The 15356-nt window shown below is 28.4% G+C and overlaps 1 protein-coding gene across 1 annotated transcript; it reads right to left on the reverse strand.

Moving 5' to 3' along the window:
- Window positions 1-5494: 5494 nt before the first annotated feature.
- On the reverse strand, window positions 5495-15333 carry LOC132940748 (armadillo repeat-containing protein 2). Its single transcript, XM_061008480.1, has 12 exons — window positions 15028-15333; window positions 14869-14960; window positions 14652-14806; window positions 11953-12091; window positions 10873-11054; window positions 10333-10805; window positions 10025-10193; window positions 9830-9952; window positions 9498-9768; window positions 9292-9405; window positions 7789-8067; window positions 5495-7681 (listed from the first exon to the last, which is right to left on the reverse strand). The coding sequence occupies exons 1-12, from the start codon at window positions 15207-15209 to the stop codon at window positions 7530-7532; spliced, it is 2331 nt and encodes a 776-aa protein (XP_060864463.1). The 5' UTR covers window positions 15210-15333; the 3' UTR covers window positions 5495-7529.
- Between the last annotated feature and the right edge of the window lie 23 nt (window positions 15334-15356).

A 15356-nucleotide genomic window follows, 5' to 3' on the forward strand; every position in this document is an offset into this window, starting at 1 on the left:
TTAAAATTAATGTCACTTTAGAAAAAGAAGTTCTATATACGTGGAATAAAAATAAAAATAATAATTTATAACGGAATATAAAAATGGCCAACTTGGCAGGTACCATATTATTCAATAAAAAGTAATTCATAAAAATGTTCTTTTATTTTCAGATACGATTTCGTAAAACAAATATTGTATACGCAAGCAAAAATTAAGAATAATGTCTAAAAATTGAAGATTCGTAAAATATAGTAAGTTATACAAAATATACCACTTACATAAATTATAAAGAAATGTAATTAATTTTAAATTTATGTGAAATAATAGTAAAAATGTAATTTTTTTATAATATAATAATATTGGTGTAATGGTGTTATTTCCTAGGTAGGTACATTATTTTATCATTGTATGGCTCATGAACTATTTATTATTAACATATATTTACGTAATTTTGACGAACGATAACGTAATGTTATCGAATGCTATCCTATAAGTTTTTTCATATATAGTGGAAAAGTGAAACGGTGTCAAAGGGAAAACATACTTTCGGAGGAAAAGGGAATCTACCAATTTATGATTTGGTGGAAAAGAGAAAGATATACTTTTATCAGAAACCTGCAGCTATGCCTTTTTTGAATGAAAACTTCATTACTGTAATGATTCGCTGTAGAGCTATATTATAACTGTATAATAAAGATTATCATTTATAAGATACGTATTCATGAAGGGATTTGGGGGTTCAATAGAATTAATTTGAAATATTTTTTTTTAAATTATGCTCTACACCTTGGTTTTTTATTCTGTATACGTGCCTGTAGATTATGGACCTATTCTATAGTCTTACAAAAAAATACGAATTTACTAGTTGTATAATATGTCTTTTTAAAAACTTTAAAAACATCCGTTCAAAACACTTTGCTTGATTCGGCGGAATATAGTGTCATTGATTAAATATACAGTATATTTAATCAATGATAGTGTTGTAGCTGTTGTAAGTATATAATTATTATAACTAATTATGACGTCGTGTTGCTACTCGGCCAACGTTGTTTGCTTGACAAATGTTTATCAATATTATTAATTGTGCTAGGAACATGCTTACATAATAGTGGTGAGTACGTGTGTTGTTAATATAATATAACATGTATTACTTATATAGTTATATATATATTATATATATATATATTTATTTATATATATAGAGCGACAGAGTGCTTACTATACCAATATACCTACTCTAAAATAAACATAATATATAATGTACTCTATACATGATTTATTTATGTATTATTATTATTTCGTATTGAGACTGTATAAAAAGGAACGTAGATCATAATATATAATTATTATGTCCTTCTCTGGTAAAAAATAACAACTAAAATTAGTAATTTACGCCCTTGGGTACCTAACTATGGCCGGGGGGTAAATAAGCACATGCAATTCATGTAGAGAATAGAATATGATTATTGCTCCGTATGTACATAATCTCGAAATACTATTAATATAAGCAATAACTATATAATAAAATTCAAAGTTTTACATTTACATTCGCGGAAATTGGTGTACGTATATACTGGTTTTGTATTATTATTACTTGTTGTGTTAAGGCGAGTGGGAGGAGGCTGAAGGAATTAAATATTGCCCGAGGACGTGGAAATCTTGTACCTTTATTCACATGACATTGTGTACATCAACCCTCGTGCGGTGGAGGCGCCGTAACCTGTATAGAGTCTGCTGCAGATACATGCCGAATGCCGATCACCTGCGCCGTGAAATCGTTTAAAACAGCTAGTTTAGACTGTCTAGCGAACTCGACGCCACGAGGTTGGCTATCGATATTCTACAACTACAAAAACAAAAACAGATTACTTTATCCTATAGAGGGGGGGTCGCCAACCTTTATCAACAAGTGAGCCACGTTAAACATTTTAAGTATGGTGATTACCCATCTACCATTATTTGTTTAGGTATACTATTTTTATTATTACGTGTAATATAATAATAAATTGTATAATAATATTTATTTTTTTATTATTGTAAAAATTGTAAGTTTTTCTTCGATCATAAATACTGTAATTTGTATATTAAGTGTAAAGGTGTGTTTAAGTCTCAAACTTTAAGATTACGCATGCGATCAACAGATATTAGTACAAATAATTTTTAAGAAGATGGACCAATATTCTTCTAAACATCGACCAATCGATCGCGATCGACTGGTTAGCAGCCCCCTGTTCTATATCGCTATTGAACGTTGTACGTGTGCAGCCGTGAATGTACCTATATAATATATTATGTAATATAATAATATGGGCAATGAGATATGAAAATGTACTTAATTCGCCAGTTTTGAGTCCAAACAATTTACTGATTAGATTTACCTACTACATTTCCAATGCGTTAGGTTGTCTATTGTTTCCCTTTCATCAGCCACGTCAAATTGATTATACTTGCTTAATATTATTGAATAGTTAAATAAATAAAATATAGTATATAATATACAGTGGGTTGTGGCACTATATTATGCGAATATCCCACGGTCTGACGTGCTTCGGTGTTAAACGATTAATATAATATATATTGTTGTATTTTTTTTATTTATTATAATTGATAATAATACGGTCGTTCGACCTTTATATCGCAATCAGAGAATATGCCTGTAACTTACACGCGTGAGCATTTTAAAAATATGTTTTTACACGCATGTCAGATAGTAAGACAAAATATTTTTAAATAATAGGTACGAAGGACGCGTAGGAGCTCACGCATAAAATCATAATAATATCAATTTAATATGTACTATACTACAACTTGCTATGTAGACACTTGGGTATGAAATATGTAGTATATAGGTGCGCAAAACTCACAAATATTTTGTTGTTATCGGTAGTAGACAGTAGTGATAAGAATGATAAGATTGTATCAGCCATGCTGAGATAATATAATATTTATATTATATTATTAGCGATTAGTGGTAGCCGCCTACAGCTACGGTGGAATAATGGACGATTATAATTGTTAGGGCATTTGCGCACCAGACACATTTTGGTGTTATTGATGTGACTTATAGTGTATACTATCATTGATTATAAATCAATGATACTATGCACGTATTTTGACGTATAACGTAGTCGTATAGGCACGGTGGATGAGATAAGAAAAAAAGTCGTATCGTACTAAAGCGCCAAAATCGTATCGTACGAAAGCGCCAAAATCCTAGGTACCTACCTGTGTGCCAAGGTTAATAGATATTAAATAACAGATATTAAATTTAGAACTATATCGTTTAAAAACTTCAAACGTTTAAACTCAATCGACAAATTTATTAACTGATTAACTGATAGATTGTCGCATGACAGTGCGTGTGAGCAGTTTTGTGTTATAAACTTATAACATAATATAATGTTAATACATACCTATTGTTAGTAATTATTTATAAAAACGCAACTAACCAATTTTTTAATTTATATTAATTACTTGTATACATATTATAATTTATTATTGACATTTTTTTTTATAAAATCGCAGTCAACCAATTTATTTAATTTATATTAATTACTTGTATACACAATATAGGCAGATGTTTAGTACAAATCAATACGAATTAAAAGATACATATGTAGGTTACAGGTAATACACTCGTATTCGTATATTGTTAAAATTAATATGAAAATGACATCTATGCAACAAATATAAAATAAAGTAATTTTATTATGAATTTTCATTACGATTAAATAATAATTATTATCGTTGTCACTATATTGTCAATCATTATTCATTATTCATTGGCAGATAATTTAGTTATAGGAGAGGTATGTTTACGACTTTTGCTTAACTTTTCCTTTTGATCCTATAAAATGCTAGCTTAGCTAAAAATTAATTTCATGTTTCAGAATTTCAGATGATTGATTCAGAATATATTAATTTAATTTTGCATTTTTAGGTATTAAAGAATTTTTGATACTTTATTAGGTTATCAACATCTTATCTCTACTAACATGAATTTGTCATTGTAAATAATCTGAATGAAAAAATTTATTGTGATTGTCATTAAAATATTAATTACAATTTTGAGGTAGGTCATCTAGCAAACAATAATAAAGATCATACTTATAGTCACTGATTTATATAATAAAAAATAAGAGTGTATCCAATATTAAAGTCGTAACCTTTCTGGAATATATACAATATATATATATTTATTTATTTGAGTTATTTTACTAAACTACCTATAGGACACAATTTGGACACCCTAGTAAATTATATTAACAGACCATGTGTAGCATAAAAGACTCATACTGTAAATATATATTATATTTGTGAGTGTGGGAGAGGGTGTATGACCCATAAAAGATGCAGGTGCAGTGTGCACAGCTGAAATATGTCCATGTTTGTCCCACATGTATAAGGCAGACGTAGTACAGAGCTGAACGACTTGTTCTGAAATCGGGGATCTTTTGTGATATTTAATATACTGCAATATCATTTTTATCGTTGTACCTATGTTGATTATAATTTAATTGAATAGTTTCGAAAGTATTCCCAACAATTACTGTATTAGACAGTAAAGACACACCTAATAAGTTTCATGTAAAAATAGCTTTAAATTACCTATGTAGGTAGCTAATATAGTAATATGATAAATGACTTTAAGTAATAAATATTAATTATAATAATGTATGGATACATATTTAGTACTCAATGGTAATAATATATTTATAATCATTAATCGGCTAAATGCCTAAATGCCAATAAAGGTGAAAAACTATGTGTTAAAGTCCGTTTTGAATAAGCCTCCGCGGCGATTGTTAAGAAATAAGAATATAGGTAATAATACATTTTTCGTTTTACGGATTTATTGCCATTTATATTTATATTTATATATATAAAATATTTATTATGTACCATATTATTTTTATTCAACAATGCACGACTGGTTTTAAAATCTTTTGCTGAGGTCATTATCCTTATTTTGTTATTGGCAACTGTCCAAAAGTGTTTAAAATATTTTTCATGAATATAAAAAAAGAAAATTGTGTCATGGATTATGGTTGACTGGTTGAGACTAAGGCAATTTAATCATTGATTTATATCGAAATATATTATTGGTTATTATTACTTATTTTACACTTACTGTATTTGTGGAGCGATTTAATTTGAAGCAACATCTATTTTTTGATATTTCGTCAACTGTTATAGTAGGTAACTATTTATTTAACTATTTTAAACACTATAATAAATAAATCACCAGTTAACCTACAGTTAAGGTATAGTATAATGTAACCTAATACATTACTTAAATACAATGTCACAATTAATTACTTCATTATTTATATGTTTAAATTATTTCGTCTTTTAGTTAAAAATTGCAAATTGTAAGGAACTAATAGATTACCTATCTTTGATAGATGAACAATAATCCACTATTTATACTTGAATAATAACTTAATATTACATTTTATAATAAACCATTAAATATATTGTTTACTAGCGTCATTAAAACAGAGTAGGTACATATATACAATTTTGAGTTAAGTATACTCAATAAACTGAGTATTATTTTATTCAGTTTTAAATGATATATTTACTTATATTATATTATTATACATATATATTATTATAGTAATAACAAACGGTATAAAATATGATGATAAACTTTAACCATTTACACTAATCTAACCATAGTACCAGTATTATAGTATAATAGTATACATTCTAAGTTCTAAGTTCTACCAGAAAATTGAACATTTTATACAAATAGTCAATAGAAGTTTGTTTATAAGACATGATGTACGCAACACTAGTACGCTAGTTGATTTACATTACTTATATCATAGATATTGTTCAAATAGTATATATTTTATAAGAGTGTCATTGAACCACGAACTTATTTTTAAGAAATTCTAAGTTAACAATAATATAAATATTAATGTTAGTATCTACATTCTAGTATTCTATATAATACATATTATTCAATGATTATAATAACTTGTTAAAACTACACCGAAAATGTGTTAGAGTTAGACCAAAATCATTAGCGTAAAGCGCGATTTAAGATAGTACTATCTTAAATCGTGGTGTAAAGTTAATAAGTATATAAAGGGTCATGTAGGTACTCATGTATAATGTATAATGATTACCTATAGCCCTATAGGTACCTCTACTGATTAATAATCTAAGAAAGTAAGACATTAACGTTCTCCAATGAACATACATAATTGAAAATGAAATTGATAATAATCAAATTAAACATTTTTACCTGTAATAATAGGCAAATCTGCAAGTATCAACGAATAACTCAATTTTAAAAGGACATCACACCTAGGGCGCGAAAGTAAACTCAGCCATAAGCAAAACTTTGCAAAAGTTAAGCTGGATAATTTTTCGGTTGAAAATTATTGGTAAGTAAACTCGACTGGTATAAAAAAAATGCCCTGATATTCTCCTATATTATTATTATGGGTATTATCTTATAATATTTTATAATAATTTTGAGAACCATTTGTCCATTTAATATTACCAAAGGACACACAATCTACGAAGAGGCAATTCTCATTATCCTCCAAAAATTATTTTATTAAATCGACAATAATTGTGATGATTATGTAAACATCGTTTCAAAATTCTAGTACAAAAATTAATTGATTTGTCTCAACTTTAAATTATATTTTAACAACAAATTGTCCATGATAAGAAATAGATACGTTATTTATTATTCTCGAACTAAATTATGCAGAGTTTACTATATTTTACCCGTAAAAATTATCGGCCGAGTTTACAATCGATATTTTTCATTGCCCTCTATTGCCGGGCCGAGCTTTCATTTTGTCCCACACCCAATAGTGCTGTCTCCGTCTCACATCTGTGAAATGGACAACATGTCAAAATTGCTTTCAGCAGTGCTTCTATTTGTATTAGTCTAATTATTAGAGTGAATTTACCTATCAAACTTAAACGTAAGAACATTATCTACGTCTCGTTGGTTTTTTACAATATTTAAATGTTTAAGCGAGTTATGACTTATGAGAATTTGTATACGTTTTTAAAATGTTACATACTCATAATTCGACTAAAAATTTAAATATCGTAAAAACCGACGACACAACACAGATAATATTGTTACATTTAAGTTTGATAATAGGTCATTCTAATATTTAAACTAAAAATACAAAATTGGAACTGCTTAACGTAAATTTCAATTTTATATGCGTTGGTAAGATGGACACATTACAATGTGGGTGCAACGTCCTCTTAAGAATAAAAAAGAAAATTATTCTATAATGAAATAATATTCAATATACTAATTTTAATTTTGAATACCTATAAGTACTTCTAATACCTTAAAATAGTAAAATTTAATTTTTCAATATTCATAATAATTTGGTTTATTTTATTTGAGAATATATTGTTCTATTCTTTAAAGTGATTTAGTTGTGATTAGGTACACGCCATGTGGTACTATAGAGTTTCATATAATTTGTTAACCGATATGCTGCAAACATCTAAGAATAAAAACAATAATAAATAATACGTGAACTCGACGGTCAGTATTATTGTTCTATGTTATCAAATCTCCCTTCTAGTAGTTCATCTAACCACTCTAAGAGATTCGTAGCCACCGAAGCGAAATCTTCCCATTGCTTGTACTCTGCCACTTTCTCCTCGTTCGACGACAATAGCTCACCAAATAATTGTTCTTCGTCTAATATATAATATAATAATTTCTTTGAAAAATATTAACGAATTGTGTTCTCCCATTCCACATTGTTTATTATATTATCGTGATAAATTGTTGATTGTGACTCTTACCTGTGAGTTTGACCAGCGTGTCGAGTACTACCATAGGGTCACCAGGAAAACGGTCACTGCCTGAACACACGTTCCACAGGGTTTGGCAGATAAGCGCTGACAAGGTCCAATTGTGTTCACCCAACGACCTAAGAATATTTACCATTTTTGAAACACCATTGTAATTTTTGAACGCTTCTCGGTTGTTCTCGTCAGAAGTCATATTAACCAATACGCCGCAACATACGACCAGTAATTCCTTGTCGCCACTATCCAAGCAGTTGGTCACCGCCAATAAACCTGAAATACGTATGCAGTAGGCCAGTGGTGTATGAGTAATTACGAGAATATTTTTAGGTAGTACCTATGCTTATTATGGAGTAGATTTTTGGAATTTTTAAATATATTTAAAAACTTTATTTTAAAAATCATTAGATTTTCTGTACTATACTTAATGAGTGTTCTGTGGAGATACAAACTTATGTTTTTCAAATGAGAACCACCGTTTACAACCGTTAATTATTTAGTGGATCATTTTTTGGAATTGTTGACGTATCAGAATCAAAATTTGCACGAGTAAGTTGTGAGCTATTTAATTTTCAGTATTATAAGGATAATATAGGTCTATGAAAATGGGTTTGTAAGATAAAGGGGCTATGGTGGTTTGAACATTTTAGTGATTAGTATTAATCTATTAACATTAATAATTTGTAAACATTGTCAAAGTATAATAAACACTGGATCCAAAGTTTCACTTATTTTATATTTTTCTAAAACCATTTTTAAGGACTTTTACCCTTTCTATGGGGTGATGTGAACTGATATATCAAGATTCATGAGCCAGTACGTTTTTTTATCAACCTAAATAAAATTACACTAGTAAATACAGAAAAATATAAAATGATAACATTATGGAAATAAATAATTACCCATTTTGAATGGAGGAGAAATTATTTTGATTTAAATGAAATTCCACAGTATTTTTTGAAGAATAAGTTTAAGGGGTCGTATTTTGAGCGCAGTCTGAGGTTGGGGAACCGAGTTCTTTTGCGCTCCTCCCACTTTAACCCCTGTCCCCTGGAAAAATGATACGGTGGTAACCTAGTTCTAAATGGGACCCAAATATAGCATATACCTATAGGTATACTAGAGTTAGATGGGCAGCTAGGAAGGTTTTTAAACTCGTATATATATTATTATAAAATATAAATCAATGATATGACTCAACAAACTGCAGAAAAAATATTCTGATAGCGAAGCTCGGTATAGCCAAAGTTGGTTGAGACTTGTATAAAAAGGTATATTTGGTTTATTTCTTCAATGATCAATGGTTTGTTTTCTGAACCTTAAGTCTAACTATCGGAATTTTAAGAAACCCACATTATTTACTTGTTTTTAATTTTCAATCTACAGAGATATCATATTTTTTACGATCCAAGTGTTTCACACACATAGTTTGGAAACTAACACATTCCTCGCTTCATTTAGAATATACAACTAAACATTATTAAATATTGCGTTTACCACTAGTCTCTAATAAGTAATCTCGAACTGTAGCTGATCTTGTTAAGTTTCCAAATACTCTAGCTACCTCCACTTTGCAAAACTGATTTCTGGTTGTAAGTAACAAACTCAATGCTAAAACAATATATTTTTAAGCAATTATAATATCGTATATTATTAATACCTACCTACGCTACATAGGATATAATGATTTGGCTTATAAATACCATGTGTTATATCTAACTGACGAGCGCCAAAAGGACCATGATTCGGATTTGACATGTCCGCATAATATGATAAGTTGTTCAAAGCCGCTAACGCAGCGAGTACAAGCTCTTCATTTTCATCAATAGATTTCCGCCTAAGTATAGTCAATAAAGAATCTAAAAATTGTTCGCATTCTTTAACTTTGTGAACTGGATGATAATCGTCTGCCGCCTTTACTAATTTAGCACCAATTTCTGGTTGTATGCTCATATTTACTATGACACGTATAATCTATATTAACCAAGTATACGTTAATTTGTTTCATATTTTAAAACAAAAGGAATTATTTTACTTTGATAAGCACGTCTTCAACAATGTTAAATTTAACATCACGTGATATATTGTTTAAATCTTTTTCCAAGTATAATTGCATTAAATTCAAAAATGTTCCCAAAGAGCAATGTGTTTCGTATAACTATATAATATGGAGTTATACAAAGTACAAAATGTATTATTTTAATTGGTAACAATTTTCAAGTAATATTACTTGGTGTCTAGCGTTTTCATTATTAGTCAGTATATTTCCTAATGTATAGGTAATACGAACTACAATTTCTTCTTGCCCTGGGTATTTGTCTATTATTGACATTAATACGGATACATTTGACCAGCAATCCACAAGTGCTTCGCAGCATTTCCCATCAGTGGACATAATACTGATAACATTCATTAATATGTTATTATTTTTACTTTACAAGTTTATAACACATTAATATAGGTACCTATATTAATTGTTCTACCTAAATATACATACATTATATTTATTATCGATGCTATAATAAATATTTTCGGTACCTTAAAATTCTTGAAATGTTCGTAACCACATCAATATCTCCAGAAAACAATTCCAAAGCACGGTATATAGTCACTAAACCACCGGAAGACAAAAGTTCAACGTAAAATTTTCTGTCGTTGACTACGTTTCTGAGAGTACCAGTTAATTGGTAAAGTACGTGGTTGATGGTTTCCGGCAAGACTTGCCGTTCTGTTCTTTCTAAATTTATCATTTTCAAATGTAACAGCATTAGCGATAGACAACCGTTATTCATGGCACGTTCCATTAAATCTGGATTCATAGTAAGAAATTTTAAAGCTCCGTAACCGTAAATCAATGACTCGGCATCTTCGCGTGGAGTAGCCAAGCCAAGTATATCCACAAAAAGGGTTAACACGTTGGTTTTGAGAAATAAATTATCGTTTTTGTCTAAACGAGATATTTTGAAAATTAGTTTGCAAACAGTTGCTAAATATTTTCCAGTCACTTGCATCTAAAAATCAACACTTACTTAATTATTGTATATTTTATATTTATATATCGAAAATAATTTAAATTACCTGAAGTAACACTAATAATATATGAACAGTAAGATCATCGTCAGGTGAAGTATTAACAAGTTTAAATACTGTTTTCAATATAGTTTCTTTTTTATTTTCGTCACGTATTACCGATAGGTTTTCGCGTTTTATGGCCATTGCTAACTTATTTAAAAGTGAGCACATCTCGCTAGTTTCAAAGTCTACAAATATAATTACATTTTAAAAAGTACATAACCCTTACTTATATTTTACATAATATATTAATATGTGTATAAATGATGTAATCCATTAATAATATTTATACATTAGGTAGGTATATGGAGTTTTTATAATATATGGAACTACCCGACAACTGAATTTGACTTAAGTTTTACATATTAACTAACTGTTAAACTTTATACTTCGAGTAACCTTATCTATAAGCCAATTAATTTATTCGGTCGATTTCGGATTTTTGTATGTCAATATGTCATATATACACGCCACACGGGAGGATGATATATGGGAGATAGATCTCTCATGACCTTTTTTATGTTTACTATTAGTTAGGGGGGGGGGGGGGGTACTACCCTGCGATTTATCTTAGAAATGTAATAATAAATATATATTCCCCCAATGAAAATTACTGTTTATACCACTGACATATGTACTTACTTACATAATTACTATATAGTACCTATAATATAATAATATAATGGTAAATAGAAATTGTAAATTGAGTAATATGATATATTGGTATCACAATATACTATACAATTTATTATACAAAATAATAACTGTTTAGTAATTCACTAAACATGCCCACTAGTTTGTGGTGATTGGTAAATGATAATACAATACAAAACCCATATCTACTCCAAACCCATACACTAGTATTGCTTTACATCAAACCATAAAAGCAATGAGTACCGATAATGACTAATGTACATGTTAAGAGCGTTACTCTGTAAATATTAGGCATTAAATAACTAAAAAATGAATTTTAATAATTCGGGAGTCGTGAAAATTTTATAAATTTTGTTAAAGTAATATCATTATATCAATAAGTAATAATTAATAGCTATACAAGTAAGTATGAAATAAATTGTCACCCAATACTTTTTTTCATTTTGGTTTCAATTAGTGATATGATCCATAAGCAGTCAGTGTCGACATCAAAACATAATGCTCTCGCTTCGTTGATTTCATTTTCATGGCTCATGTATTCATGATCGTATACGTTTTGTTCATAATGGTTCTAAAATGTTTTATTCATAACCATTAATTTAAAAATATCTCAATGATTATAATTATTAATATATAATTTATTTTATATACCTACCTAATTTTATTATAATTTAACATTTTTAACTACCTAAGTAATTATATGGTTTTAATTTAATTTTAACTATCTAGTTTTTATTTTACAATATTAGGTTTAACCAAAACATAAAGCCACTTATTTAAAACAGGGCACACTGCTAGCTAGTCTACCTGTTGAAAATATTCTATCCATCAATGTATATAGTTATACATATTTTGAATATCAATAAATATAATGTGTTTTTAACTTTTTGATTTTTTGTGTTTCATCAGTCAAGGCCGTATCTGAGGGGGGCCCAGGGGGGTATATTTCTTCAATATGTATTATTTTTAACCAAATATCAAAACCTAAATTCAATAAAATTACAATATACATGTTTTGGACTCCCTCCGAAAACAATTTCTGGATACGGCCTTGTCATCAGTTATCACCTTTTGGAGCAGTAACATTGTTTCAATTTTTATCTTTGGACTGGTGTCTGGTAGATAGGCGCAACTAGTGTTAAAATTCTGGGGGGCTAACAAAACTATTTATTTAAAATGACCTATAGGAGGCTTATATCTAAATTCTAAATCAATAAGGGATATTTTTGGGAGGGCTAAACCTTAGTCAGGGGGGGGGCTAATTTTGCGTAAAAATTTCCGTTTTTCCTTAATTTTTATTATTTTTTCACTGCGCTTTTGAAAACTACTAGGAATTTAAAATATTAATCTCCCGAATGCACTAACTTTAACTAAGATTATACTGTTGAAGAAAATCGAAGCAATTTTACTACCCCAAACGGCTACCTACCTGGCTTGATTATCAAAAATATAAGGTATAATAGTTATAATTTATATTTTATAGGGTCGTATTTTAAAAAATGATCAAAACTTGCATATTATTGGTTATAAATTATCAATACATCAATAAGATGTTAATAAGGGTGCTTAATCTAATGATAATACCTATTCGATTTTTTTTACCTATAAAGTACCTAGGTATAAAATAATATTGATTTTTATATTTTAAAACTTATAGTTATGATGTAGGTTAGCTAACCTATCTTGTATCTATGGATACGGTCTACAAACAATAATTGTATCTGCATTATTCTTTATAATGAATTATTAACATAATAATAATGTGAACTAAATAGTAGGTAGTTATATAATAATATCATGGATTCTTCTTTGAATATCGAATTAAATAGAGTAATGCAAGTTGTATTAGAAGCAATCAGGATCAATCGATCAACGACGATGGACATATTATTAGATGCATTAAAATTAAATTATCCAAACGTTAACACCATTCACTTGCAGTACAAGCTCAATAAAGTAATTCGTAAACTAAAAACGGAAAACATAGTTCATGAAATCAAAAAAAAAAAAATAGACTTTGGTCAAAATGTCCATTGTTGGACTCAAAATATCGGTTTGATTGATTTGAGTATGATTCAGTGCCTGAAAGTACTTGATCAACTTTTAAGTGAAGTGTAGGTAATGTAGGAACATGAATAAATATTTTGTTTCTAAATGAATACTTTTATTTAATTTCTGTTTAGTAAATAGAAATTCAAATCAATTTTTTTAATGGATTAAAGACTCATTGTTTTATGATTAAAATTTAAAATACAATACATAGACCTACATAAAAAGAAAAGTATTAACTTATAAGTAATATAAAATTATATAACTCATATTTCATAAGTAGATTAAGATTACCTAGGTACCTAACATAAAAAATAATGTAATATATAGCAATAGAAAGCTGTAGAGCTAGAGGTCATATACCATAGACACAACAAGACCAATATTTTTGGGGATGTATAAATTGTAAAGAATTCCTAGACCTATAGACCCTTAATAGTTAATACTATAATATATATATATATTATTAACAATAATTTCAGATGTAGGTTTATTTAAATTGTATGTTCTATATAAAAATATGAGTGAAACAGTAACAGATTAAGAAAATAAAATTGTCGCAATAATAAAATAAAATTGAGCCTATATATCTTTAATATTTTTGAACTTTGTGATATTTATAGATATGTATTTTTTATTTCCAAAATAACAATTTGAACCAAATGCCTTTTCATTTTCAATATTACATTTTGTATAGATTATTGAATACAAAGTCAAAAGAAAATACCTAGTCAATAATAAATAGGTTCCAGAGGTTCCTACTTAATATTATAATCTAATAAATAAAATATAAATTAAAAATATTATGAAACTATAAAAACATCTACTTTATACATTCATAATTATAATGCTTTAATGATTTTCCTACGACATGTGGCTGTTATATTTATTTTTACTGTGCCTATTTAATATTTATATACATTTTAAAGCAATCTATTGACAGTTGATACTATACACACAGAATAGATATACCTAGGTAATGCTTTACATATCACATAAATACATAATACCCAATCAAGGGTATATACTATATAACAATAATATCAATAATATTAATCAATTATCAAGTTAGCGAATTGTACCTTAAGTAGCGTATCAATTGACAGAGGAAAAGATAATGATGACATTTTTTTTCTTGATATATTTGCGTTGTTAGCCACATCTGAATTAGAACGTCGACGTGTAGTGCTTGCCGAACTGCTATGTGTTTGTCTTTTAATTTCTTTTTTACAATCTACTACATTAGAAATAAAATATTAAATTTATCATGTGATGCAAAACAATTGTAATGTGTCTTACAACTATTAGCTGTTGAATATTTTGGATTATCAAGAGCTGGTAGTTTTGTACAACTTGTTTTTTTATTTTCCTGAAATTGCACGTGTTGCAACCTATTATACAAACGAGCTTCATAAGTATCACCATTGTGTTTATAATTTTGAAACAGTTTTCACATACTTAAAAGCACTTGGTGGACGATTTGTTCGTCGTTGACAGAAGAAAACCCTTTCCCTAGGGGTGAATGGTCTATTTGTTGTAAGTGGCTTTATATAAAGGGGTGGATTCAGAGCTGCTTTTGCTTCACTAATAATTTCTGAACTGGTTTTTGGTAGCTTAGTTGCGTGTTCTCTGTTATACATAATAGTATTCTATAAATATCAAACACATAAATAACTTAACTTCTTAATTTTAATTCCACTGTTATAGTTAGTACTTCTTTTAAGAACTTAAAACACCTTGCCTATCAACTTATCAAAACTTGAAGAGCACATTATGTTTTGTTTGTT

The sequence above is a fragment of the Metopolophium dirhodum genome, chromosome 3 (assembly GCF_019925205.1).
Source record: "Metopolophium dirhodum isolate CAU chromosome 3, ASM1992520v1, whole genome shotgun sequence".
Classification (NCBI taxonomy): domain Eukaryota; kingdom Metazoa; phylum Arthropoda; class Insecta; order Hemiptera; family Aphididae; genus Metopolophium; species Metopolophium dirhodum.

Coding starts and splice junctions, on each gene's coding strand:
- LOC132940748 (XM_061008480.1), bottom strand. CDS start 15,209: ATGTATAACAGAGAACACGCAACTAAGCTACCAAAAACCAGTTCAGAA. Junction 10,194..10,332: donor AACATTTCAAGAATTTTAAG/GTACCGAAAATA, acceptor GAATGTTATCAG/TATTATGTCCACTGATGGGA. Junction 9,953..10,024: donor ATGAAAACGCTAGACACCAA/GTAATATTACTT, acceptor CATATTATATAG/TTATACGAAACACATTGCTC.